General features: G+C 41.1%; 1 protein-coding gene across 2 annotated transcripts in view; it reads left to right on the top strand.

Moving 5' to 3' along the window:
- The window catches only part of PDE7B (phosphodiesterase 7B), a 335,500-nt gene extending 308,677 nt beyond the window's left edge, over positions 1-26,823 (top strand). For both annotated transcript variants that reach the window (XM_037844473.1, XM_037844474.1), the window contains 4 exons: positions 5,914-6,058; positions 7,701-7,797; positions 19,851-19,931; positions 23,321-26,823. In XM_037844473.1, coding sequence (XP_037700401.1) covers positions 5,914-6,058; positions 7,701-7,797; positions 19,851-19,931; positions 23,321-23,544 — 547 coding nt within the window. In that variant the 3' untranslated portion in view covers positions 23,545-26,823. The remainder of the gene's footprint in view (positions 1-5,913; positions 6,059-7,700; positions 7,798-19,850; positions 19,932-23,320) is intronic.
- The last annotated feature ends 761 nt before the right edge of the window (positions 26,824-27,584 follow it).

The raw sequence follows: 27,584 nt of genomic DNA, 5'->3' as shown, positions 1-27,584 counted from the left end.
TTAATAAATTTTCATAATTAATACAATATTGAGAAGCATTAAAAAAAAGCGAAATCATCCATCATCCCTCTGTGTATCTTTCCAAAGTCTTTTCTATGACTGTAGAAATCATGCCCTACATGCTTTGTAACCTATTTTTTAACATGATAAAACATGACAGTTTCCCATGCCAATAAATAACACATCATCATGTTTAAAAACTGCATAACATGCATGTACCGTGGTTTATTTAACCAATCTCCTACTTACAAATTTTTGTGATTTTTTCTCTCCAAAAGGTTTCATTATTATAAACAATATGATAATCATTAGCATGTATCTTTACTAACAACATCTTCACTAACATGTTAATATGTATTCATAGATGAAACTGCTGGTCAAATTATTATTTGCATCAGATGCTTTTAATAACAAGTTGCTAAATGACTCTCCAGAAATATTGGATTAATTTACTCCCTCACTAACAGGGAATGAGGGCAAAATTTCTCCCATACTATAAACAGCATTAGGTTTTATAATCATTCATTAATTTGGCAAATTATTTAGTACTTACTTTTAATCCTTAATAAAAATGGAGGAAATAGAGAGGAGCTAAGATGACAGCAGAGAGAGGAGTGGAAGACTGTTAGTTCCCCCCCCCCCAGAACAATTCATAAATGACCAAAAAACTAGTAAATAACCTGGAATAACTGCGGGGAGACAAACGTGACTGTCCACTCATCATCCACCAACCTGAATTGGGAGGAATGCCCGAGATCGCAGCATAAAATCTGTTAAGTAAAAACTGTGGACCCGCGGTGAGAGCCAAGAGCTGAGAGCCCCTCCCTCACGGAAGCCTCGTGGTGCTAGAGAGCAGCACTCTCCAAACAAGCGAGTTGACCTCAGCCCAGCCCCAACTGGGGTTTTAATGTTAACTGCTCAATACAGACAGCGAATCCTCAACAAGCAGACAGAGGCTTTTGGTGACATCTGACCTTGGGAGAGTCGGGAGACATATCTGTCTCAGGACGGGGAGCCCAGAGGATCGGGTGCTATCTCTGGCTGATGGGTGAATCTGGGAGCTCTCTGTCCCTTTCTCTCTCTGTGGAGAAAACCTCAGCCATTTTCAGCTCGCAGCACTTTGCAGTAAAGTCAGCCTCAGCCATTTTAAAATCAAAACACTTTGACCAGCAGAGTCAGAGAAACAAAGAACTTATTGATATGCAGCTGACCTCTCTGGAGGGGGCATAGCTTCCCAAGAGGAAAGGGAGGGGCCCAGCTCTACTGTCTGCCTTTCCGGAACCAGACCCCAAAGCCTGGAGGAGGAGAACCACAGGCCACACCCTCTTACACCAGCCAATGACAGGCTGACAGGTGCACCTGCCAGGCAGAAAAGCATAGATGTGTCAGTCCTCTAAGAAAAACCATCAGGGAAACCAGATACTGAAAATTTCCTCCTTCTGTGACCTGAGCCTGTTCTCATCTGGGAAAACCTGATTGGGGTGGCCTGGGAGGTCAGATGCCTAGACAACAGAAAACTACAACCTACACTAAGAAAATTAAGTTATGGCCCAGTCAAAGGAACAAACGTACACTTCAACTGAGACACAGTAATTTAAACAACTAATGCTAAATCAATTAAAAAGTTGAGAGAAGATTTCGCAAAAGAGATAGAGGTTGTAAAGAAAACACTGGGCATACATAAGGCAGAAATCGAAAGTTCAAAAAAACAACTAGTAGAATCTATGGAAATGAAAGGCACAACACAAGAGATGAAAGACACAATAGAAACATACAACAGCAGATCTCAAGAGGCAGAAGAAAACACTCAGGAACTGGAGAACAAAACACCTGAAAGCCTACACGCAAAGGAGCAGATGGAGAAGAGAATGAAAAAATATGAGCAACGTCTCCAGGAACTTAAGGATGAAACAAAGTACAAGAATGTACATATCATTGGTGTCCCAGAAGAAGAAGAGAAGGGAAAGGGGGCAGAAGCACTAACAGAGGAAATAATCAATGAAAATTTCCCATCTCTAATGAAAGACATTTAATTACAGATCCAAGAAGCGCAGCATACTCCAAACAGAAGAGATCTGAATAGGCCTACGCCAAGACAGTTAATAATCAGATTATCAAATGTCAAAGACAAAGAGAGAATCCTGAAAGCAGCAAGAGAAAAGTGATCTATCACATACAAAGGAAGCTTAATAAGATTATGTGTGGATCTCTCAGCAGAAACCATGGAGGCAAGAAGGAAGTGATGTGATATATTTAAGAAACTGAAAAAGAAAAACCGCCAACCAAGAATCCTATATCCAGCAAAGCTGTCCTTCAACTATGAGGGAGAGCTCAAAATATTTTCCAACAAACAGACAATGAGAGACTTTGTGAACAAGACACCTGCCCTACAGGAAATACTAAAGGGAGAACTGCAGAGTGATAGGAGAAGACAGGAGTCCATGGTTTGGAACACAATTTGGGGAGATGGTAGCACAGCAATGTAAGTACACTGAACAAAGATAACTATGAATACGGTTGAGAGAGGAAGGTGGGGAGCATGTGAGACACCACAAGAAAGGAGGAAAGATAAAGACTGGGACTGTGTAATTTGGTGAAATCTAGAATGTTCAACAGTTGTGATAAAATGTACAAATATGTTCTTTTATGAGGGAGAACAAGCAAATGTCAACCTTGCAAGGTGTTAAAAATGGGGAGGCATTGGGGGAGGGATGCAATCAGCATAAACTAGAGACTGTAACTAATAGAATCATTGTAATATGCTTCCTTTAATGTAACAAAGGCAATATACCAAGGTAAATGCAGTAAGAGAGGATAAGGGAGGCATGTTAGACACTTGACATTGGTGATGTTGTCTGACTCTTTACTTCGATTTAAGGTTATTTTTCCTATTGCTGCTTCCCAACTGTCATTTTTTTTTTCCTCTTTCTTTTGCCTCTCTACCTTCTTTGACTCTCCCTCTTGCCTTGTGGAAGAAATGTAGATGCCCTTATATAGATAGTAGTGAAGGTGGTGAACATATAACTATGTGACCATACATGGAACCATTGACTGTTTACTTAGGATGAAATGTATGGTATATGAACAAAACCATCTTAAAAAAAAAAAAAATGGGTTGATGACAAAACTTCGAGGGCAATGTACTGAGTGAAATAAGCCAGACACATACGGACAAATATTGCAGGGTCTCACTGATAGGAACTAATTATAATATGTAAAGTCATAGACATGAAATATAAGGTACCAAGATATAGGATGAGGCTTAAGAATGGGGAGCAGTTGCTTAGTATGAGCAGAGTGTTCAACTAGGATGAACTTAAATGTTTGGAAATGAACAGAGGTGTCGGTAGCAAGATGTGAGAATAACCAACAGTGCCAAATGGTACATGAATGAGGTGGAAAGGGGAAGCTCAGAGTCATATATGTCACCAGAAGGAAAGTTGGAGGTCAAAAGATGGGAATGTATAAAACTGAATCCTATGGTGGGCAATGTCCATGATTAACTGTGCAAATATTAGAAATCTCTTCCATGAACCAGAGCAAATGTATGACAATACAACTAGAAGTTAATAATAGAGGAGCATATAGGGAAGAAATATATACCTATTGCAAACTATATACTGCAGTTAGTAGTATTTCAACATTCTTTCATAAACAGTAACAAATGTACTATACCAACACTACAAGTCAACAATTGAGGGGGTTGGTTAGGGATATGGGAGGATTTGAGTTTCCTTTTCTTATTTTTTTTTTCCTTTTCTTTTTTCATCTTTCACTTTATTTCTTGTCTGGAGTAATGAAAAGGTTCTAAACATTGAACAAAAATTAAGTGTGGTGATGGATGCACAGCTGTATGAGGGTACCAGGAGCAACTGATTGTACATTTTGGATCTTTGGATAATTGAATGGTATCTGAAAAATCCCAATAAAAATTAAAAAGGAAAAAAAAAATGGAGGAAATAACTCACATCGCTGTTTTAATTTGCTTTTTCTTATACTAAGAATATTTAACTTCACTTTATTTGGGGGGACATTTTGTATTTATTTTGTGAATTGCCTGTCTTTATGACAATTTTTAATGTTCAGAAGTGGATTAAAGATGTATATATGTCTTAAAAAACATAAATAGAATTGGTGAAGCTATCAAACTTTTACAATATAATGTAGGAGAATATCTTCATCAGTGGTGAGAAGGATTTCTTAACAGGAGAAAAATAAGTATTCCTAAAAAGGTTGACAGAATAAACAGCATTTAAAAATTGAGCCTTCCTTTCATCAAAAGGCATCACAAAGAGCATGGAATGTCACACCACACAGTAGTAGGAGATACATGCAACACGTAACTGACAAAGGACCATGATTTAGGATATAAAAAGAACTTCTGGAATCAGTAAGAAAAAAGGGAGATAACCCAACGGGATGACAGGCAAAGATGGAAAGACATTTCACAAAACAGGAAACATGATTGACCAATAAACACATAAAAATATGCCAACCTCACTAGAAATTGGGAGAATTCATATTAAAACCACAGCAAGTTGCCATGCCATACCCAACAGATTGACAAAACATGTGAAGGGTGAGTTTGTAGAGCAATGGGAATTTCATCTGCTGCTGGTGGGTATAAATTCATACGACTGCTTTGGAATTAATTGGTAACACTAGTACAGTGACAAAACATACACCCTACAATCCACCAACTTCATTCCTGGATAGAGACCCCAGAGAAACTTTCACACATTGGTAGGTGAAGGCATATAAGGGTTTTATTGAGGCATTGTTGACTCAAAACTAGAAACAACTCAAAAGACCATCAAGAGAACAATGGATACATCTATTGTGGGATATTCCTACAATGGCAGACAATCAAATAATGGAAGTGAAGGAAGTACAGCTCACACATCAACATGGATGAATTTCAAAAACATGTTACACTAAAGAAGCGAGTTAAACTAATGCAAAGCATATAACTTAGGTAAAGTTCAAAAGCAGTTAGAATTAAACCATATTGTTCATTCATGCACACATAGGGGGTAAAGCTATTTAAAATAGCAAGAAAATTATTATAACAAAGGTTAAGAGAATGCTTACTTCAGGTATCGGGAGAGGAGAGATGTGATGGAAGGAGGCAATGGAGACTTTCTGGGGTGCTGGCAGGCAAGGTCCTTGCTCTTGATGGTGGCACAAGATGTTTACCTTATCCATTAAGCTGTACATGCAGTCCCCTTAAATATATTTCAGTTTTAAAGGTGAAATTGTTAAACGGATCTTTATGGATCTTTCTTTCCATTGGGTATTTTCTATTTGTAAGGTGAAATTCTAACTTGCTTTATTTTTCCAAAATATCCCACATTACCCACACTACTTGTTGACCAGTTATCTCTTGCCCACTAGTTGGTGATGGCTTCTCAGTCGCCATTACTTTTTTTAGTCCAGTATCTCTGTCTGGTCTGTTTTTTCCTTTGATGTGTCTTTCCATTTCTGTACCAGTCACTATGAAAGCCTTCATTATCATAACTACTATTATGCCTTCCTGTGATGCAAATATTAATGTTTGAACTGGTGTGGACTCTCCGAAAGCAAACCCAAACACCTATGATTCTGTGAGTCTTCTGTCTCCTCCCTAAAGCATGCATTTCTATTTGGCTTTCAGTCTTTCCACTCCTGTGGGAGCCGGGGGCACAGAAAAATACCCACCACTTCATTCTTCCCAGATTTCAATGACTTTCTGAAATCTGTAGCTCCTGGCCTGCCTCCCGTCCGAGGACAGACTGATGGTGGTGAGAGGAATCGTGGGTGGGCACTGAGGGGTTCTGGGTAATGTGCCTTATCAAAGGCAGAAATGAGAATACAAGACCCTGCTCAAAGGATTTGTTTTGTGTGTGTTTTTCTCTTTCGTTCTTGTGAACACAGGAGGGATATTGAACAGCAGTTGGGCTCCTTGATCTTGGCAACAGACATCAACAGGCAGAATGAATTTTTGGCCAGATTGAAAGCTCACCTCCACAATAAAGATTTAAGACTGGAGGATGCACACGACAGGCACTTTATGCTTCAGGTAAAAAAAAGAAAGGAAAAAAAACTCATTATCCTTGCTGGGTAAAAACAGTTAGGAGCATGATCAATAATTCAGTATATTTGAGAAGGAGGAGAATCTCCCATGGCAAAGGTTTGAGCTATGACTACTTTATTAAAAGCGTTGAGACACATGACATTTTTAAGTAGTTTGCAGGCAAAGTCTGGGTTTCATGTCTGTGAGTCGATAATATCCCATTTCTCCTTGTTTGGTAACTGCTTCGCCACAAATCAGGCCCATTAGGTGGCTGCAGGCGGTAGGTGTCTGCCAGGTTTGGTGACTTGGTGTAGAATTGATGGCTGTGATACCCTTGCAATTCTAAAAGGCTGTTTCACTAACACCAAAGTGTATTGCGTTAACTATAGTCCAAGAAAAATTGAAAAACAGATAGCCTTCCTTCATGCAGAACCGATTTAATCAAACCCTGCTTTACTTCCTAAACTTTTATTTTCTTCTGAGATTCAAACATGTTTGTCTAGCTTTACCAATTTTGGTACCAAAAATAAATTATCTTAATTATCTTAAATTTAATTTAACTGGATCGAGCCCACCTCTTTCTGTTCTGTTCATGAGAACAAGAGAAGGAGTAGATCTTGCAAGTGGGAGTCTGACCACACAACAGAGCCTTCTTGATCTTCCATCTTCTCGTCTTTCTTCCTTTATGTGTGGTGCACAAGGTTGAATAGAAGGACCTGGACTGACGTAGACAGACCAGCTCTAACCAGGGAGATGGGGCTTATGTGGGAGACTGGATTATAGTCTTCTTTGTCCCCTGCCCTCAGGCTGCCCTCAATAGCTGTCCAAGGAGCTCCATCCTTCCTGGGAATTACCCTACCCCCTGCTGCATGCCTCCCTCCCTCTTTCTTCCCAAACTGATCTAATTCCTGAGTGCTACAAACACCAGCCAGGTGTCTGGTTTCAGTGATTCAGGCCAAGGTAGCATGGCGGAAGGATTTGGCCTTTCAAAAGGAAAGGCTGCTGACTCAAATGAATCCCTGAAGGGCAGACCTGGAGGGGATTTTCTGCCCCTTCCCTACACCAAGGCACACTTGTCCCCGCCATTAACCAGGACGTAGATAAACAACCAAATTGGCAACTTAGTATCATCTGAAGCTAGTGGTTCTGGGCTCCCAAGGAACTGGGCCAAAACAAAAGGACATTCCCGGAAGGCAGGGCCCACCAGGAGCCCCTCGGGGTCTCTCGGCAGTGGGTGAGTAAGTGGGAGAGGATTCTTCTCTGGGAATTCAAGATAATCTTCTTGGAGGCGGCATCACTGACCAAAACTGGCATCCAAGACCTAGACCAGTGGAAGGCAAGCCAAGAAGGCCCTAATTTAGCTCTGCAAACAAAACCCCCCAGGTTTGCGATGCCCTAGCTCCCAGGTGGGCGTCTGAGCTCACCGACACACACAAACATGGCCGAGGGAATGCAGACACACACAGTTTCAGGGATACGGAGTCAGTGGATGTGTGGCCCCTGTGAGCGTGAGGCCTCCCTGGAGGTCTTGTGGAGTGGCCAGTCCAGGGCTGTTTCCTGAAGAATCAGGTCAGGGAGGGGCCCTGGGATGTGGCCACACCAAGGACGACCTGCCTCTGACCGGCCCGTCTGCCCTGTCATTTCTCAGATCGCCTTGAAGTGTGCCGACATCTGCAACCCTTGCAGAATCTGGGAGATGAGCAAGCAGTGGAGCGAAAGGGTCTGTGAGGAATTCTACAGACAAGGTTAGTCGTGGTCCGAACAGCTGGGTTTCCCCCACCAGCGTTTTCCTTCCAGCGTTTTCCTGATAAAACCGGAAATGGCTAATCTGCCATGACGTTTGTTCTTTTGTCAACTCTGATTATCCTAACCTTTCTCTTGCAAACCATCCTGCCCTTTGGGGAAAAATAAATAAATACATAATGTTGACTTATTGCAAAAACAGATAGTAATGAATTGCAATAAAAATAAGTAAAAGGGGAATATATATGATATATACATATACATATATATATATATATATATATATATTTTTTTTTTTTTTTTAATGGCTTTCCTCTGTGGATATAAAAATGTAAGGGACAGTTTGGTTTTTTACTCTGACCTTCATTTTAATGAGCTGCTAAATGCCATTTGGGGTCACCGTTTCCCATTCTGACAGGAGGACTTACACTCCTTTTGTATTCCTTCCCCCTGCTTTCTTAAACAACATTAATCATGAAATAGAACCCAGCTGACCAAAAATCCAGCTCCCCCTCTCAAATAGGTTCAACAGTGAGGCAAAAGAATTTTGCTATGAAAAGAAAATGGCCCCCACGTTAAGGTATAATGTTTAAAAGATTCACCTCATTCAGAAATAAAGCAATGAGTTGGCAAGCAGGGTCATGACCTGGGGTGGGATCTCGGCCTTTAAACACAGCCGGTTTCTTTGGGCCCGTTTCTCTGTTCAGGATGTTTGTTCAGGCACAGCAGGGCCGAAGGCAAGTGACAGGATCAGGTTTGAGAGGCCGAGAACAAATAAGGCTTGAAGTGTCCCACATACCAGCTCCGTGGGGAGGCCAGTAGCAACAGAGAGCCTTTTGGAGAAGCCTCCAATGAAAGACGTGTCAGTGGGCTTGTGATGCCCCAAAAACAGAAGACAAAGAAGAATTGATTGAGTTGATGTGGGGCCAGAAGGCTCCACTCACCATCTCAGAGGAAAAGGGTTTGGCTCAGAGGAAAAGGGTTCGTGCAGCAAATACAACTCTGTAATTTCACTTGAATTGAGTGTCAGCAATGCAAAAGGTCAGCTCTTGTTGCCCAAAATATACGATCTCCACTGAGCCAAAACAAAAGGGATTATGATGAAATAGGAACAAGGGGTATTCAGATGAGATTTGATAAATACTTTCTTTCCTGTGTGATATATAAAATACTAAACTCACAGAGTGAGGGGCAAGGATCTCCAGCCTGGGAAATCCACTCTGTCTCACCTTGTTTTGACTTGAGCATGGGGTGCTGTTGGCATTGATTGCAGTTTAATGCTTTCCTTTGTTTACCTTATACTTTATTGGGATTATAAGCAATTTGGGGCAGGGAACCTGTCACTTGGGGGCACGGAATAATGCCCATAGAGTTGGTGAATCAAAGTTGTTAACTAAGTAAAGGAAACGGGATCAACCAAGAAAGGTGAGCTATAAGACTCCTTCCCTAAAACTGGTTGTTTTCCTAATAATATATGCATGGACAGCATTATAAGATGGAAAAACCTAGAACATTTATAACTCAGACCACTGAAGTTCAGATTCCACGTGCCTTGCTCTGGCAGGTCTCCTGGCCGAGGAAGGAGGACAGGGCGGACATGTCAGCTCCTTTTTATTAAATAGTCTTATGTTCTAGCACAAGAAGCCCAGACTCTAATTATCCGAACTGCCTGTCTTCCATACTGGCTTTCAGTTTAGGATTTGGACTCAAATCCTGGCTCACTCCAGCCTCGTCTTTTAGAGCAAGAGTCCATAGGCTGCTAACATCCCTGGTCAATGTATCTTTTCTAAAATCAAGGTTGAGGATAGAGGGGGAAGGAAGATGAGATCCCATGAGTTAGAAAAATGCTGTTAAATCCTCAGAACAGAGATTAGGGTTCCAAACACCGCACAGCCCCCAATCCCAATTGAAAGAAGTACAATTTTGGCTCTTTTATGGCTATAGATGGATATCATCTCAAGTAATCTAGTGTTCCAGAAGTTTGTTTAATGGAAATCTGCTTCCAGCCTTGGTTATTCCTCAGCAAAACTGTGATTTTTTCCTGCTTGGTACAAATCCCCATTGGGGATTTATAGAGGATACAAAGAAGTATAGTGTAAATTCTTGTTTTGTGACCAAAAAATACTAATCAGTAAAACTCCTGGAGGAGAGAAACTATGAATTTTCCTCTTTGTATTTTCTACATTGGATAGCAAAGTATCTGAAACATAACAAGTGCATTATAAATATCTGTTCCATAATTGAATGAATAAATGATCTAATTGGAAGTCCAATACACAATTGAAATGCTAACTAGCAATCAGAATACTTAAGCAACAATGCAAAGCAGCTGTATGGCAGACAGCATATGGATGCCAAGCAAATGGCAGAGGTCACAGGAGAAGACTTAGTGACAGAGGAAGGTCGGTGAGCTGGAGATGAAAGGACATGGAGTGCTCTGCACTTTCCAATATGGTAGCCACAAGTCCCATGTGGCTTATTTAAATTTAAATTAATTAAAATTGAATAAAATTTAAAAGTTACTCTATTTTATAGGTCATATTTCAAGAGGCTGCCATATTGGACAGTGCAGAGAACATTTTTCACTGTTCCGGAAAGTTCTATTGGACAGTGCTGGTTTAGTTATAGGGGAGTGGAAATGAAAATATCCCATGCCTCTTAGACCAGCTCCTTCCCAAAGAAAATAAGAATGAAAAGGTGGGTTTGTGGGGCTCCTGTATGCCAGGGTAAAGCAGAGAAAGTGCCAAAGGGAGTCATATTAGAAAGTAGATTTAAGACAACATATGTAATTGAAGTGGAAGAAAGACCAGAGGAAAAAGACTAGCTAACGATCAAATATAAAGAACAAGTTATTAAGAAACCAGACTAGGGTCAGGCAAGATGAAATACGGGTGGAAAAGTTATTCCGAGAGAAGAAGAAACCAGATTTGGTGCCTCGATATGGAAGGTGAAGGAAAAGGAGAAAGGAAAGACAACTCAGCCAAAGTGTCGAGCCTGACTGAAAAATCATCATCAACAGAAGCAGGCAGGTGAGGAGTGGACCTGGCTTTAGGAGAACTCGTCTCGGAAGGCCGTTACCAGCGGAGGTTGAACACCCAGTATGGGGCCTTCCGTGAGCTCCTCTGGCCGAAGCCGGGGTCATGTCCAGACAGCAGCCTTGAGAACCACCAGGGCACAAGAGACCGCTGGGGAGGGAGGCTCCTGGCTCAGACGTCAGGTGCACATGCTCGAGGAGGGACTTCCTGGGTTGGAATCCAGGCTCGGCTCTTTGTAGCATTGTGACCTGGGGCAAGGTGCTGCCCCAACCTGGGTCTCAGTTTCCTTCTCTGTGAAGTGGGGATAATAATGAGGTAGTCATGAGGATTAAATTAATTAGCACATGGGAAGTGCTTAGAACAGTGTCTGGGAGCTGTAAAAAGGAATGAAGAGACTGGTGAGCTGTATGTTTTAGTTACTCCTCCAGGAAAGTAGGTAAAAAGCCAGGAACTGCGTGGACTGGACACCACAGAGCAATCTGTCTTTGGGCATACTTCATACAACACTCATGAAAACGTGGAACTGCTGAGATCAGCGAAATCTGTAAGTTTTTGCGGCCAGGGGACCCGCGCCCCTCCCTGCCAGGCTCAGTCCCGGGGGAGGAGGGGCTGTCAGCTCCAGGAAGGAGAAGGGAGAATTGCAGTGGCTGCTCTTATCGGAAACTCATTCTACTGATTCAAACTCCAACCATAGATAGACTGAGACCAGACACCAGAGACTCTGAGAGCAGCCAGCCCAGCAGAGAGGAGACAGACATAGAAAAAAAACAACACGAAAAACTCCAAAATAAAAGCAGAGGATTTTTCGAGTTCTGGTGAACACAGAAAGGGGAAGGGCGGAGATCAGGCCTTGAGGCTCATATGCAAATCCCGAAGCAAAGCTGATCTCTCTGCCCTGTGCACCTTTCCTTAATGGCCCTGGTTGCTTTGTCTATTAGCATTTCAATAACCCATTAGATCTCTGAGGAGGGCCGTTTATGTTTTTTTTTTTTTTTTTTTTAAATCCTTTTTGCTTTTTCTAAAACAATTACTCTAAGAAGCTCAATACAGAAAGCTTCAAAGAATTGAAATTTGGGCACGTCAAGTCAAGAGCAGAACTAAGAGAGCTCTGAGACAAAAGGCAATATTCCAGTGGCTGAGAAAATTCACTAAACAACACAACTTCCCAAGAAAAGGGGGGTGTCCGCTCACAGCCACCATCCTGGTGGACAGGAAACACTCCTGCCCATCGCCAGCCCCATAGCCCAGAGCTGCCCCAGACAACCCAGTGTGACGGAAGTGCTTCAAATAACAGGCACACACCACAAAACTGGGCGTGGACATTCGCCTTCCCTGCAACCTCAGCTGAATGTCCCAGAGCTGGGAAGGGGGAGCAGTGTGAATTAACAGAGCCCCATTCAGCCATCATTTGAGCAGACTGGGAGCCTCCCAACACAGCCCAGCAGCCCAGAACTGCCCTGGGGGGACGGCACTCACCTGTGACATAGCACAGTCATCCCTCAACAGAGGACCCGGGGTGCACAGCCTGGAAGAGGGGCCCACTTGCAAGTCTCAGGAGCCATACGCCAATACCAAAGACTTGTGGGTCAGTGGCAGAGACAAACTGTGGCAGGACTGAACTGAAGGATTAGACTATTACAGCAGCTTTAAAACTCTAGGATCATCAGGGAGATTTGATTGTTAGGGCCACCCCCCCTCCCCGACTGCCCAGAAACACGCCCCACATACAGGGCAGGCAACACCAACTACACACGCAAGCTTGGTACACCAATTGGGCCCCACAAGACTCACTCCCCCACTCACCAAAAAGGCTAAGCAGGGGAGATCTGGCTTGTGGAGAACAGGTGGCTCGTGGACGCCACCTGCTGGTTAGTTAGAGAAAGTGTACTCCACGAAGCTGTAGATCTGATAAATTAGAGATAAGGACTTCAACTGGTCTACAAACCCTAAAAGAACCCTATCAAGTTCAGCAAATGCCACGAGGCCAAAAACAACAGAAAATTATAAAGCATATGAAAAAACCAGACGATATGGATAACCCAAGCCCAAGCACCCAAATCAAAAGACCAGAAGAGACACACCACCTAGAGCAGCTACTCAAAGAACTAAAGATGAACAATGAGACCCTAGTACGGGATATGAAGGAAATCAAGAAGACTCTAGAAGAGCATAAAGAAGACATTGCAAGACTAAATAAAAAAATGGATGATCTTATGGAAATTAAAGAAACTGTTGACCAAATTAAAAGATTCTGGACACTCATAGTACAAGACTAGAGGAAGTTGAACAACGAATCAGTGACCTGGAAGATGACAGAATGGAAAATGAAAGCATAAAAGAAAGAATGGGGAAAAAAATTGAAAAACTCGAAATGGACCTCAGGGATATGATAGATAATATGAAACGTCCGAATATAAGACTCATTGGTGTCCCAGAAGGGGAAGAAAAGGGTAAAGGTCTAGGAAGAGTATTCAAAGAAATTGTTGGGGAAAACTTCCCAAATCTTCTAAACAACATAAATACACAAATCATAAATGCTCAGCGAACTCCAAATAGAATAAATCCAAAAAAACCCACTCCGAGACATATACTGATCACACTGTCAAACATAGAAGAGAAGGAGCAAGTTCTGAAAGCAGCAAGAGAAAAGCAATTCACCACATACAAAGGAAACAGCATAAGACTAAGTAGTGACTACTCAGCAGCCACCATGGAGGCAAGAAGGCAGTGGCACGATATATTTAAAATTCTGAGTGAGAGGAATTTCCAGCCAAGAATACTTTATCCAGCAAAGCTCTCCTTCAAATTTGAGGGAGAGCTTAAATTTTTCACAGACAAAGAAATGCTGAGAGAATTTGCTAACAAGAGACCTGCCCTACTGGAGATACTAAAGGGAGCCCTACAGACAGAGAAACAAAGACAGGACAGAGAGACCTGGAGAAAGGTTCAGTACTAAAGAGATTCGGTATGGGTACAATAAAGGATATTAATAGAGAGAGGGAAAAATATGGCAAACATAATCCAAAGGATAAGATGGCCGATTCAAGAAATGCCTTCACGGTTTTAACGTTGAATGTAAATGGATTAAACTCCCCAATTAAAAGATATAGATTCGCAGAATGGATCAAAAAAAATGAACCATCAATATGTTGCATACAAGAGACTCATCTTAGACACAGGGACACAAAGAAACTGAAAGTGAAAGGATGGAAAAAAATATTTCATGCAAGCTACAGCCAAAAGAAAGCAGGTGTAGCAATATTAATCTCAGATAAAATAGACTTCAAATGCAGGGATGTTTTGAGAGACAAAGAAGGCCACTACATACTAATAAAAGGGGCAATTCAGCAAGAAGAAATAACAATCGTAAATGTCTATGCACCCAATCAAGGTGCCACAAAATACATGAGAGAAACATTGGCAAAACTAAAGGAAGCAATTGATGTTTCCACAATAATTGTGGGAGACTTCAACACATCACTCTCTCCTATAGATAGATCAACCAGACAGAAGACCAATAAGGAAACTGAAAACCTAAACAATCTGATAAATGAATTAGATTTAACAGACATCTACAGGACATTACATCCCAAATCACCAGGATACACATACTTTTCTAGTGCTCACGGAACTTTCTCCAGAATAGATCATATGCTGGGACATAAAACAACCCTCAATAAATTTAAAAAGATTGAAATTATTCAAAGCACATTCTCTGACCACAATGGAATACAATTAGAAGTCAATAACCATCAGAGACTTAGAAAATTCACAAATACCTGGAGGTTAAACAACACACTCCTAAACAATCAGTGGGTTAAAGAAGAAATAGCAAGAGAAATTGCTAAATATATAGAGACGAATGAAAATGAGAACACAACATACCAAAACCTATGGGATGCAGCAAAAGCAGTGCTAAGGGGGAAATTTATAGCACTAAACGCATATATTAAAAAGGAAGAAAGAGCCAAAATCAAAGAACTAATGGATCAACTGAAGAAGCTAGAAAATGAACAGCAAACCAATCCTAAACCAAGTACAAGAAAAGAAATAACAAGGATTAAAGCAGAAATAAATGACATAGAGAACAAAAAAACAATAGAAAGGATAAATATCACCAAAAGTTGGTTCTTTGAGAAGATCAACAAGATTGACAAGCCCCTAGCTAGACTGACAAAATCAAAAAGAGAGAAGACCCATATAAACAAAATAATGAATGAAAAGGTAACATAACTGCAGATCCTGAAGAAATTAAAAAAATTATAAGAGGATATTATGAACAACTGTATGGCAACAAACTGGATAATGTAGAAGAAATGGACAATTTCCTGGAAGCATATGAACAACCTAGACTGACCAGAGAAGAAATAGAAGACCTCAACCAACCCATCACAAGCAAAGAGATCCAATCAGTCATCAAAAATCTTCCCACAAATAAATGCCCAGGGCCAGATGGCTTCACAGGGGAATTCTACCAAACTTTCCAGAAAGAACTGACACCAATCTTACTCAAACTCTTTCAAAACATTGAAAAAAATGGAACACTACCTAACTCATTTTATGAAGCTAACATCAATCTAATACCAAAACCAGGCAAAGATGCTACAAAAAAGGAAAACTACCGGCCAATCTCCCTAATGAATATAGATGCAAAAATCCTCAACAAAATACTTGCAAATCGAATCCAAAGACACATTAAAAAAATCATACACCATGACCAAGTGGGGTTCATTCCAGGCATGCAAGGATGGTTCAACATCAGAAAAACAATCAATGTATTACAACACATTAAAAACTCGAAAGGGAAAAATCAATTGATCATCTCAATAGATGCTGAAAAAGCATTTGACAAAATCCAACATCCCTTTTTGATAAAAACACTTCAAAAGGTAGGAATTGAAGGAAACTTCCTCACCATGATAAAGAGCATATATGAAAAACCCACAGCCAGCATAGTACTCAATGGTGAGAGACTGAAAGCCTTCCCTCTAAGATCAGGAACAAGACAAGGATGCCCGCTGTCACCACTGTTATTCAACATTGTGCTGGAAGTGCTAGCCAGGGCAATCCGGCAAGACAAAGAAATAAAAGGCATCCAAATTGGAAAAGAAGAAGTAAAACTGTCATTGTTTGCAGATGATATGATCTTATATCTAGAAAACCCTGAGAAATCGACGATACACCTACTAGAGCTAATAAACAAATTTAGCAAAGTAGCAGGATACAAGATTAATGCACATAAGTCAGTAATGTTTCTATATGCTAGAAATGAACAAACTGAAGAGACACTCAAGAAAAAGATACCATTTTCAATAGCAACTAAAAAAATCAAGTACCTAGGAATAAACTTAACCAAAGATGTAAAAGACCTATACAAAGAAAACTACATAACTCTACTAAAAGAAATAGAAGGGGACCTAAAAAGATGGAAAAATATTCCATGTTCATGGATAGGAAGGCTAAATGTCATTAAGATGTCAATTCTACCCAAACTCATCTACAGATTCAATGCAATCCCAATCAAAATTCCAACAACCTACTTTGCAGACTTGGAAAAGCTAGTTATCAAATTTATTTGGAAAGGGAAGATGCCTCGAATTGCTAAAGACACTCTAAAAAAGAAAAACGAAGTGGGAGGACTTACACTCCCTGACTTTGAAGCTTATTATAAAGCCACAGTTGCCAAAACAGCATGGTACTGGCACAAAGATAGACATATAGATCAATGGAATCGAATTGAGAATTCAGAGATAGACCCTCAGATCTATGGCCGACTGATCTTTGATAAGGCCCCCAAAGTCACCGAACTGAGCCATAACGGTCTTTTCAACAAATGGGGCTGGGAGAGTTGGATATCCATATCCAAAAGAATGAAAGAGGACCCCTACCTCACCCCCTACACAAAATTAACTCAAAATGGACCAAAGATCTCAATATAAAAGAAAGTACCATAAAACTCCTAGAAGATAATGTAGGAAAACATCTTCAAGACCTTGTATTAGGAGGCCACTTCCTAGACTTTACACCCAAAGCACAAGCAACAAAAGAGAAAATAGATAAATGGGAACTCCTCAAGCTTAGAAGTTTCTGCACCTCAAAGGAATTTCTCAAAAAGGTAAAGAGGCAGCCAACTCAATGGGAAAAAATTTTTGGAAACCATGTATCTGACAAAAGACTGATATCTTGCATATACAAAGAAATCCTACAACTCAATGACAATAGTACAGACAGCCCAATTATAAAATGGGCAAAAGATATGAAAAGACAGTTCTCTGAAGAGGAAATACAAATGGCCAAGAAACACATGAAAAAATGTTCAGCTTCACTAGCTATTAGAGAGATGCAAATTAAGACCACAATGAGATACCATCTAACACCGGTTAGAATGGCTGCCATTAAACAAACAGGAAACTACAAATGCTGGAGGGGATGTGGAGAAATTGGAACTCTTATTCATTGTTGGTGGGACTGTATAATGGTTCAGCCACTCTGGAAGTCAGTCTGGCAGTTCCTTAGAAAACTAGATATAGAGCTACCATTCGATCCAGCGATTGCACTTCTCGGTATATACCCGGAAGATCGGAAAGCAGTGACACGAACAGATATCTGCACGCCAATGTTCATAGCAGCATTATTCACAATTGCCAAGAGATGGAAACAACCCAAATGTCCTTCAACAGATGAGTGGATAAATAAAATGTGGTATATACACACGATGGAATACTACGCGGCAGTAAGAAGGAACGATCTGGTGAAACATATGACAACATGGATGAACCTTGAAGACATAATGCTGAGCGAAATAAGCCAGGCACAAAAGAGAAATATTATATGCTACCACTAATGTGAACTTTGAAAAATGTAAAACAAATGGTTTATAATGTAGAATGTAGGGGAACTAGCAGTAGAGAGCAATTAAGGAAGGGGGAACAATAATCCAAGAAGAACAGATAAGCTATTTAACGTTCTGGGGATGCCCAGAAATGACTATGGTCTGTTAATTTCTGATGGATGTAGTAGGAACAAGTTCACTGAAATGTTGCTATATTATGTAACTTTCTTGGGGTAAAGTAGGAACATGTTGGAAGTTAAGCAGTTATCTTAGGTTAGTTGTCTTTTTCTTACTGCCTTGTTATGGTCTCTTTGAAATGTTCTTTTATTGTATGTTTGTTTTCTTTTTAACTTTTTTTTTCATACAGTTGATTTAAAAAAGAAGGGAAAGTTAAAAAAAAAAAAAAAAAAAAGAAATAAGACAAACAAGGACAAAAAAAAAAAAAGATGTAGTGCCCCCTTGAGGAGCCTGTGGAGAATGCAGGGGTATTTGCCTACCCCACCTTCATGGTTGCTAACATGACCACAGACATAGGGGACTGGTGGTTTGATGGGTTGAGCCCTCTACCATAAGTTTTACCCTTGGGAAGACGGTTGCTGCAAAGGAGAGGCTAGGCCTCCCTGTATTTGTGCCTAAGAGTCTCCTCCTGAATGCCTCTTTGTTGCTCAGATGTGGCCCTCTCTCTCTGGCTAAGCCAACTTGAAAGGTGAAATCACTGCCCTCCCCCCTACGTGGGATCAGACACCCAGGGAAGTGAATCTCGCTGGCAACGTGGAATATGACTCCCGGGGAGGAATGTAGACCCGGCATCGTGGGATGGAGAACATCTTCTTGACCAAAAGGGGGATGTGAAAGGAAATGAAATAAGCTTCAGTGGCAGAGAGATTCCAAAACGAGCCGAGAGATCACTCTGGTGGGCACTCTTACGCACACTTTAGACAACCTTTTTTAGGTTCTAAAGAATTGGGGTAGCTGGTGGTGGATACCTGAAACTATTAAACTACAACCCAGAACCCATGAATCTCGAAGACAGTTGTATAAAAATGTAGCTTATGAGGGGTGACAGTGGGATTGGGAATGCCATAAGGACCAAACTCCACTTTGTCTAGTTTATGGATGGATGTGTAGAAAAGTAGGGGAAGCAAACAAACAGACAAAGGTACCCAGTGTTCTTTTTTACTTCAATTGCTCTTTTTCACTCTAATTATTATTCTTGTTATTTTTGTGTGTGTGCTAATGAAGGTGTCAGGGATTGATTTAGGTGATGAATGTACAACTATGTAATGGTACTGTAAACAATCGAAAGTACAATTTGTTTTGTATGACTGCGTGGTATGTGAATATATCTCAATAAAATGATGATTAAAAAAAAAAAAAAAAAAAAAAAGAACAGTGTCTGGCACACAGGAGTTACTATATGAGTTACACTGCTCACTCTTTTGCTTTGGGGGTGCAATTTGCATCTGTGAACTGAGCTAATGTTTCTTCGGACCAGCTTCTCTGCTGATTACCTGGGCTATTGTTCCAACAAAAAAAAAAATACCCACAATTTTTCACGCTTAGGCAGGATTGATAAAGTATTTTGAGCAAAGGAAGGTCTGCTTTGCATGATGTATTTCTCCTTCAGTCTTCTAGCTGACAAAGAAATTAAAAAGAAATATTATTCTGACTTTTATCCTTTTTTTAAGCTGCAGTTACATTCAGTAAAATTCTAAAGAGAAGAATGAAAGACCCCGGACCCTTATGTCTGATTGATTTTATAGCTATGGACTGAGATACTGCTCAAAGGGGATCTTTCTAGTCCTCTCCCCTATTTCCTATTTATTATTCCTTCAGGGGAAAATAGAATAAAATCTGTTTTCTTAACCTGGTACTCAAAGCCAGAACTTCCATTTCATATTAGGAAATTGCCCGTTAGTTATGTTCTTGTTTTTATAGATATTTTTCAAAAATTTGTTCTGGTCCCAGAGCCTACCCACTTACAATGAGCTAATTGTAAATGACCACTGACACTCTGATATTTTATATTTCCACAGAAGCTACCAGAACAAGGCAGAGCAAGTAGCTGCTAAAAGGCAGGGATCAGTAATTCCCAGAATAATTTCTTCCAACTAGGTCATTAAAAACCAGTAGCACTCACTGTTACAAGCCCTACATTACCAATATGTTTTTTCTTCTTTCTTCCTAGGTGACCTCGAACAGAAATTTGAACTGGAAATCAGTCCTCTTTGTAATCAACAGAAAGATTCAATCCCTAGCATACAAATTGGTGAGTTGAATTTGTGTTTAGTTTAATGCTATAGTTTTGGCTCCCATTCCGGCAATCACAAAGAAAAGAAGGTCTACACACATTTTTGAAAGATTCAAACTGGTGGTTTATTCAATGTCCCTTTGAATAACTGAATCCAAATAAACATTCTAGTCTCAACTAATCTAGTTTCGATTAGTAAACTGATTGCCAATTGAGAAACTATGGAAAATAACATAAAGGCTTTGTTATCAAACCTTACCTAAACCATATTAACTTTGTAGTTTAGAATAGAATCAAGACCAAATAGAGTAGAAGAAAAGTAATGAGAACCAACTATTTGCTGATGATCAGCAGATTGGCTGACAGTCTTCAGGGCTTAAAGGGTGGGAAGTTAGTAGAAGTGACTTCAGGACCCGTCTCCGTCTCCAACACTCACTTCCAATTGCACAGGTCCCAGATCCACAAGCCATGCTGTTCCGCTGTGGCCTGGGTCCCACGCTTCCTTACCCTCCACCTCAAAACGTATTTCCTTAGGACTATACTCTCTTTCAAGTATCAATTGCGGTAAGGTATGAAAGTATGATGTTGATGCATCCCAAATAATTATTATTGGGTTATGCCTAAAATCTTGAAGCAAATCAAACTATGGAAATTTCCGCCACTTAAGTGGAAGAAATAGTTGTGATTGGATAAGATTTCCATCACTCCTTAAAACACTCCACCAATCCATGTATATTCAAGGCAAGCCTTTCTTTTCCTTGCAGTGCCCATCCATTGAAACCAAACTCAGAATTGTAGACCCTTTTCCTCATAAACAGTGGCCCTGATGTGTACCACTTCGTGTTTTTGTCCTCTTCCCCCAGACAGACCTCAGACAGCATAATGCAGACACTGTGCTGAGCCTCCTGCAGGACTCAAGGCTTGTTGCCTTGAAGTTGGGAGGGAAGAGAGCATCCTTTTAGGATATGCTGAAATGTAAGAAACCAGAGCAAGTCAGAATGATGTGCTTGCAATCCCTGAGGGCCAAATCTAATCCACTGTCCCACAAAAGAATCATGAAGTCAGAGTCACAAAGTCATCTTAAAGAAATAGGGACAAAATAAATCTAGGTACAGAGATTTGCATGGGATATACAAATCGAATGAAGCTACAGAGTTGCGGATAAGGGGGTGGGAGGGGCCACCCCAGCAGAAACACAGCCCCCCAACCCCTTGAATCCAGGGATCTCCTATCAGGTTGCTTTAGCTGTGGAGGGCCGAAAGGGTCCTGTTGATGGGATTCAAGAGGAATAGGCCCTGGACAAGGTCCTAATCCTGGGACCCAGTTTGATGAGTTCTACCAAGAACAGAATTTGCCAGGCAACTGTTAAAGACATTTTGAAACCGCTGACAAAAGAAGTCACATTGTTAAGCACAGGACCTGGATTTGCAAGACTGGCCTGATTTCAGATCTTCTGTCCTGTTGTCATGAGAACAACAGCTTATTTTGTCTGCTCATATGTCCTGATCTTCAGCTCCGGAAAAGGTGGTTACCATAGATACCTGTCTTAAAAATGGGGTGTGTGTCGAGTGGGTGAGGAAATCCCCTGGGCGCTGCCAAGTGGAACTGGGGCTTCACAGCCTTTCCCCAACTTTTCCTACCAAATTCAACATTTTTGAAAAGAAGTTATTATATTGAGTAAATATCCAAATGGTGGAATCTATAAAAAGATGAGGAGAAAGACGCTTTCTTTCAGTCCTTGTCTACTCTGGGGTCTCTGTTCCTTTCTTCCCCCCACTCTCACCCCTCCATGAGGAACCCCACCCGGTGAAGCTAGCTCAGGGCTTGAGGGGAAGTGGGGGGTTAGCATAACCAGTTGGGAACCGATGGAGCAGCTTCCCAAATCTGATCATGGAGAAGCTCTCCTTTATTTGAAAAGTTCCCTCAAATGTCTGTTCTGATTTTAGATGGCTCTCCTATCTAGGATAAGAAGTCTTTACATCTGACATGTGTAAATACACGTATATAATTCCAGGGTAACTTCAGGAAGAAAGTGAAATGTTGGATTGTTAAATGTTGGATTTGTAACTTTTCAATACTTCTGGTAAACCTGGTAAATATTCACACCTCAAACATTAGAACAGTATAATTTTGCAAACTATCCTTTTAAATATATAATGTCTTTTAAGGTGAAAGATATTAGAGATTATATTTAGGGATTGTGAAGGAGATGAATTAAATTCGAGAACAGCAAGCAAAACGTGAAATCCTTATTTGCTGACTCCCTACATAAGCTTATCAACCTGCAAAATACAGACAGACTCTAACCTTCTGCCTCACGTTCAGGTTATCTAAAATGATCTCATAATATTTAAATCATTAGTTCACCTAAGATGAAATAATACAGGAATGGACAATAGCGTTTTGCATGCTACATCCTTTCCCATCTCTATATTGTCCTCAAAAGTCAAGTGTCTGCTGTTTGTCCAATAAAAACATGATCAAATCAAATTTTATGATTCACATGCCTATAAACACACAGAGTTCACAGTTGGCAGATTTTATTATGCTGAAAAACATTTGCCTTTTCTCCCCACACCCATATTTCAAGGAAATATGATAAAGTGTAAATAAGTCCATGTTTGAGACGGTTCCAGTGATCTAGACAGAAGGTTATTTTTGCTTACCAAACCATGTTTAATATGGAAATCACATTAACAGTGAACCATGATTAGAAAGTAGCAAGTCCAAAATAGCTCACAGAGCTGACATGCAAACAAAGAAGTCTTATATCAAACCATCTAATGTAGCCATTAATGCAGGAATTTCATGCAGGTCAAAATCTATATTAAAATGAACTTTTATTTATCTGAACTATGTTGTTTAGCATGGTTGAAAGTAAGGCAAAACTATAAAACTATGATCTTGATAAAATCACTTATAGGGTCACTGGGTGAATTCTCCAGATAGTCTGAATCAGTGAGCCATCCTGTCCTGATGTCATTTGCCCTCCCCCCAGCCCCTCCTAGTTCCAGCACAGACTTTTTTTTGTACTTTTTTTTTGTTTCTGTTTCTTTCTCCCTCTGCAAATAATATCAGTCGATTCTCATTGAATGTTTGAATGTTTGCCATGTGTCAAGAGTTCTCTAGGCATTTTGCATGGACTAAGTCATTTAATTGCTGCAACAACCTAATGGGTTGGTATTCTTCTTAGCTCCTTTTAGCTAATGAGGAAGTTGAGGCACAGAGAGGTTGAGTGACAGGCCCGAGGTGGCACTGCTGATGTCCCGGACTGCGTGTTGTGAGCACGGCTCTCTTGCCTTCACACCCCTGGGTGGGGCATGCGGAAGGGCCCAGTGGCGACTGTGAGGTGGAAGGGAGGTGGGCACGGCTGTTCTGAGGTGACCAGCTGCCTTGCTGTCTCCTAGGTTTCATGACCTACATCGTGGAGCCGCTCTTCCGGGAATGGGCCCGCTTCACGGGAAACAGCCCCCTGTCTGAGAACATGCTGAGCCACCTAGCACACAACAAGGCCCAGTGGACAAGCCTGTCGCACAAGCAGCCCAGAAGCAGCGGGGGTGGCAGCCCCGACCGCGCAGGCCCAGGGATGGAGAGCAGGGAGCAGACCGCCCCGGAGGCCGAGGCCCTGTAGAGCCGCCCAGCCCGGCCCTGCTCCGAGATGCCAGAGGCCTCGGAGAGGGTGCCGAGAGGGGACCAGCTCCCGGGGTTCCTGCCAATGCCCCTAGCCACTCTCTGAGTTCTGTTCTTGGGCTCTTCTGAATGCCCCTTCCTCCCAATGACCCACGTCCCTCCACTCTCCCAGCATCCAGAAGCCATTTGTCACCTCAGCATGAGCTGCTGAAACAAGCAGCTCCATTCGGCAAAGTGGAAGCGATTCCAGAGGCAGGCTTGCCGCCCCACGGAGAAGACCGGGGAGCAAGAAGGAGGTGCTCTGCCCTGTCCCCCGGGCCCCGAGTCCCGCTGTGCCAGGCACAGCTCCTGAGGCCAGAGCACGTTAGCATCCGCCAGTGGACACTGGGCTGCACGTCTAAACACCAGCAAATTCGGAGCTCCGAGGATATTGGTCTTACACGCAAGAGCACAAACGAGAGCGCGTGAGAAAGAATCTTTTATTTTAATAATAATTATTATAAAAATAATAATACATCTTTTTAACTTTTATATTTTATGCACTAGACAATGGATCTAAAACTTTGGACTAAGCTTACTCAATGCACCCAAACTGAACAAGGGGGAACATTGTTTTATGGACTTTCGGCCACTTTGGGTCAGAGATTTGGCATCTTCTCGATTTAAGAAACTGCGTTTCCCATGCAATCCGAGGAGAAGGTGCTGTAGAGTTCATTCCTTTGCACCCTTAGGCAGTCTGAATTTGATGGATAGCTCAGATTCAGCAACATGTTTATATTTTCACGTGTACATTTTCTGTAAATACCGAGCGCTACTGATTCTCATGCCAAAATACATGAGTGTTATATGGGATTGCTACCTATATAAACGATGGCACTGTGAACAGATTCTTGATAGTTTTCATGCAAGAGAATGCATTTGTAAATATGGTATAGAGTTTATTAATATACTATTGTTCGCTGATAAAGGCCTTAACTTTTCTGAAAGCTGCCCCTCCTGAAGTCCTCACAGGTATCTTTCCAAACTGCCTTCCCACATCCCTCTCTAGGCTTTGCAGCTAAAGTCACAAACCAAAACAGAATAAAGCCCTCGAGGAGATATTCTGGAAACTTCATGTGCCGTCCACCTGAGACCGTGATGTTTAATGTCTGGCACTAAGCAGGTTTCCTCAGCTTAACAAGGCGCTTGAGCAAGCCTAAAGCTGCGTGTCAGTGCGGCCGCGGGGCACGCTCTCTTTTAACAGCCAGCTGAAAAGCGTGTGTTTGTGGCACATGGCGATGTGTCACCCCCCCCAAGAGAGCTTCTCTGACCCTGTCATCCGACCATCAGGGAATTCCCTGCGCCCACCACACACATTTGTCTGTCATGGCTACAGTACCAAAGTACCTTTGGTTTACGGTTGGCGTCCATTTCTTTGGAGTTAATAGTAACTGGGTTTTTATTTTTCCTTAATTTTGTGTGAACAGCTACCCAACTGTTTAGCTGAAGTCTCCATTATTTAAGTAAAGAAAACATTTTGGTTTTCCAAAAGACTTTACCTTCACTGGCAGGTAATTGTGGTTGATTATGGTTCTAGCCAGCCTGGGCACTTTGGAATTCCGTTGCCTTTCTTTTTACATGCCCATAAAACCAATTTGTTGTAGTGTTCTTCTCTAGTCTATTAAGCTCAATGCATTGAACCTTTTCTTTAGAAGTTCCAACATAACTAATGTTAGGTGAAAATTGGCAATACCCCTTTCTCTTGCCCATAAACAATTTAGTCGTGGGAGAATGCTAATTTCTGCCACTATCAAGCAGTTTTTCAAGCCTGATAGAATAACAGCTAAATCTCATTTATTTATTTTTCTCCTAACACTCAAAATGAAATGTTGGAAATGTGACTGGATTGTAATAAGTTCCTGTAGACAGACTAAGCTTAGCCATGTCAAGTTTAAAGGAGAAATTTTGGAGTGTCGGTTGCATTAATTTTCATTGAAGTAGGGGAGGTTATCAGATGTTGCTGAAGTAACTTGTGAAAAGCTGATGAAATGGTTCGATGATAAGTTGAAATTATTGATATGGGTAAGAAGGGAAGTTGCAAAAACTGAACACGAACTTTGTTTTTCTATAATAACTGTAAACTGATAGATATTTCTTTATCACTTTAATACTCTGAAGCTCTCAGTTCAGTGAGGCCCCAAAAGAGAATATGATGGATGGAAACTTGCTTCCAAAACCTCCCCTACCTCGATTTGATGATGCAGAAAGGGCTTTGAGTGGTCTATTTTTAATGTCCATGAGATCAAGTCAAGGGAAGAAATCACTGAGGATGATAAAACGAGGCAATAGAAGACACTCTTTTAGCTAATGGGGCCTCTGGCTTGAGTTTAGGAAATGGACCTCGTTTAAATTATAACGACATTCTAATTTAAATAAATAAGACGGGTATTAGTGCTTCCAAGTCTATAGGGCGAAAGTGTTTATGTTATAATTAGGTCTTGAACTCACACAAAAAAACTATCAGCTATCCAATGGTTAAGCTATGAGTACAATGAAAGTCTGAAGCAAAAGAGACATGATGCACAAAACAGGTTCATCTGTCTCCTTCATTCAGTCATCTTTGGCAGATGAAGAGAAAGGATGTGAAAATGTGAAAACCTCTTTTTTTTTTTTTTTCCCTACTAGTTAGTGGTGCACTTGCAATATTTAGATAGAGGGAGTTGGATTTCTAGTTAAAACACAGCCATTGGATTACCCGTGGACTTTGTCATTACAATTCTTCTCCTAGTCCATGGACCGACAGTTGACTTACCAAATTTGATTTTCATTGCTTGAGAAAAAAGGAATCAAAGGGCTATTGCTTTGGGGAGTGAATGGTAAAGTTAGGATCAAATTAAATGAGAGAAATTATATCACTGCCCAGCCCAATAGCAAAGGCCACTTTTCCTTTCAACAGCAGCAGTGACTAGTGAGAACCTCATCCAAGAAACAGTGGCCTGCCCATAACTCCCTTCTAGGCACTGCCACCATCAGCCTCTTTCCTACCAGCTGACAGCTTCCCACAAAGGGATTTGGAGAGCATCCCATGATACTGTGTTCAAATGCTTCCTGCAAAATCCAGACTCGGTTTTGTAGCCTTTTCTCCCTTTGGATCAGATCTGCTCACTGATTTGGATTTGGTTTATGAACTTGTGTTTCACTATTTCTCATGCTTTGTTCTTTTAAGCAAACCCTTAAAATTGTGTTGTTTTGTGTGCAAACGTGAAGTTTGGGGGAAAAAAAAAAAAAAAAAAAAAAAAAACCTTGTGAGTTTTGCTCAAAATGTGGCCTAAATATTCACTGGCATGTCTAGATGAACAATTAAAAATAAAGATAATTTCCTAAAAATCTCGCAGTATGAAAAGATCCTGATTCTCACCAGGCAGTGTGTTAACAGCCAACCAATTGGTTTCGACCCAGAAGGAGCCACTGCTCAGGAAAGGAAACCTTCGAGAGCAAGGGCAAGAGGCAGACATGGTCCACAGGACTCACTCCACTTTTGGAGATGCAGAAACAACCCATGTCCAAGAAGGCAGCCCCAGGTAGCTGCAGGTTAATGAAACAGGCCCGCCATTCGGCACTACATCCCTCAGGGTCCTGGTAGTGTTCTGACTCCCATTTGTCAAGCTCGAATATGAATGAGAATGAGACGCAATGATTTTGGTGACAATATAGCAGACTCATTTCAAGAATCATTTTTGAAAAGTACAGTCTTGTACTTCAGGATTAAAGGCCACCAGGAATAGTTCTTTCTGGAAATAGAGGAGAAAAGAGCCCAACCCATGTTTCCCATATGCATGCAGATCTCTGTATCTGTATCTTCTCCCATATCCACTTTATGAAACTTTACATGATTCCTCAAGGCCTCCCCATGTTTAAGTGCAAAGTCACTCATTAGTGGCTGCTATATTTCATAAAATAAAAATCAAAGATGAGACTCCAGGGTTATCCAAAGTAAAGGTCATCCAAGGCTTTCAAATGAACAGTGGGAGCCTCTATGAAGCATTACCAAATCGGCCAAGC

Source organism: Choloepus didactylus, chromosome 7 (genome assembly GCF_015220235.1).
Source record: "Choloepus didactylus isolate mChoDid1 chromosome 7, mChoDid1.pri, whole genome shotgun sequence".
NCBI classification, from domain to species: Eukaryota; Metazoa; Chordata; class Mammalia; order Pilosa; family Megalonychidae; genus Choloepus; species Choloepus didactylus.
This window is presented reverse-complemented; position numbering and strand designations above follow the sequence as displayed.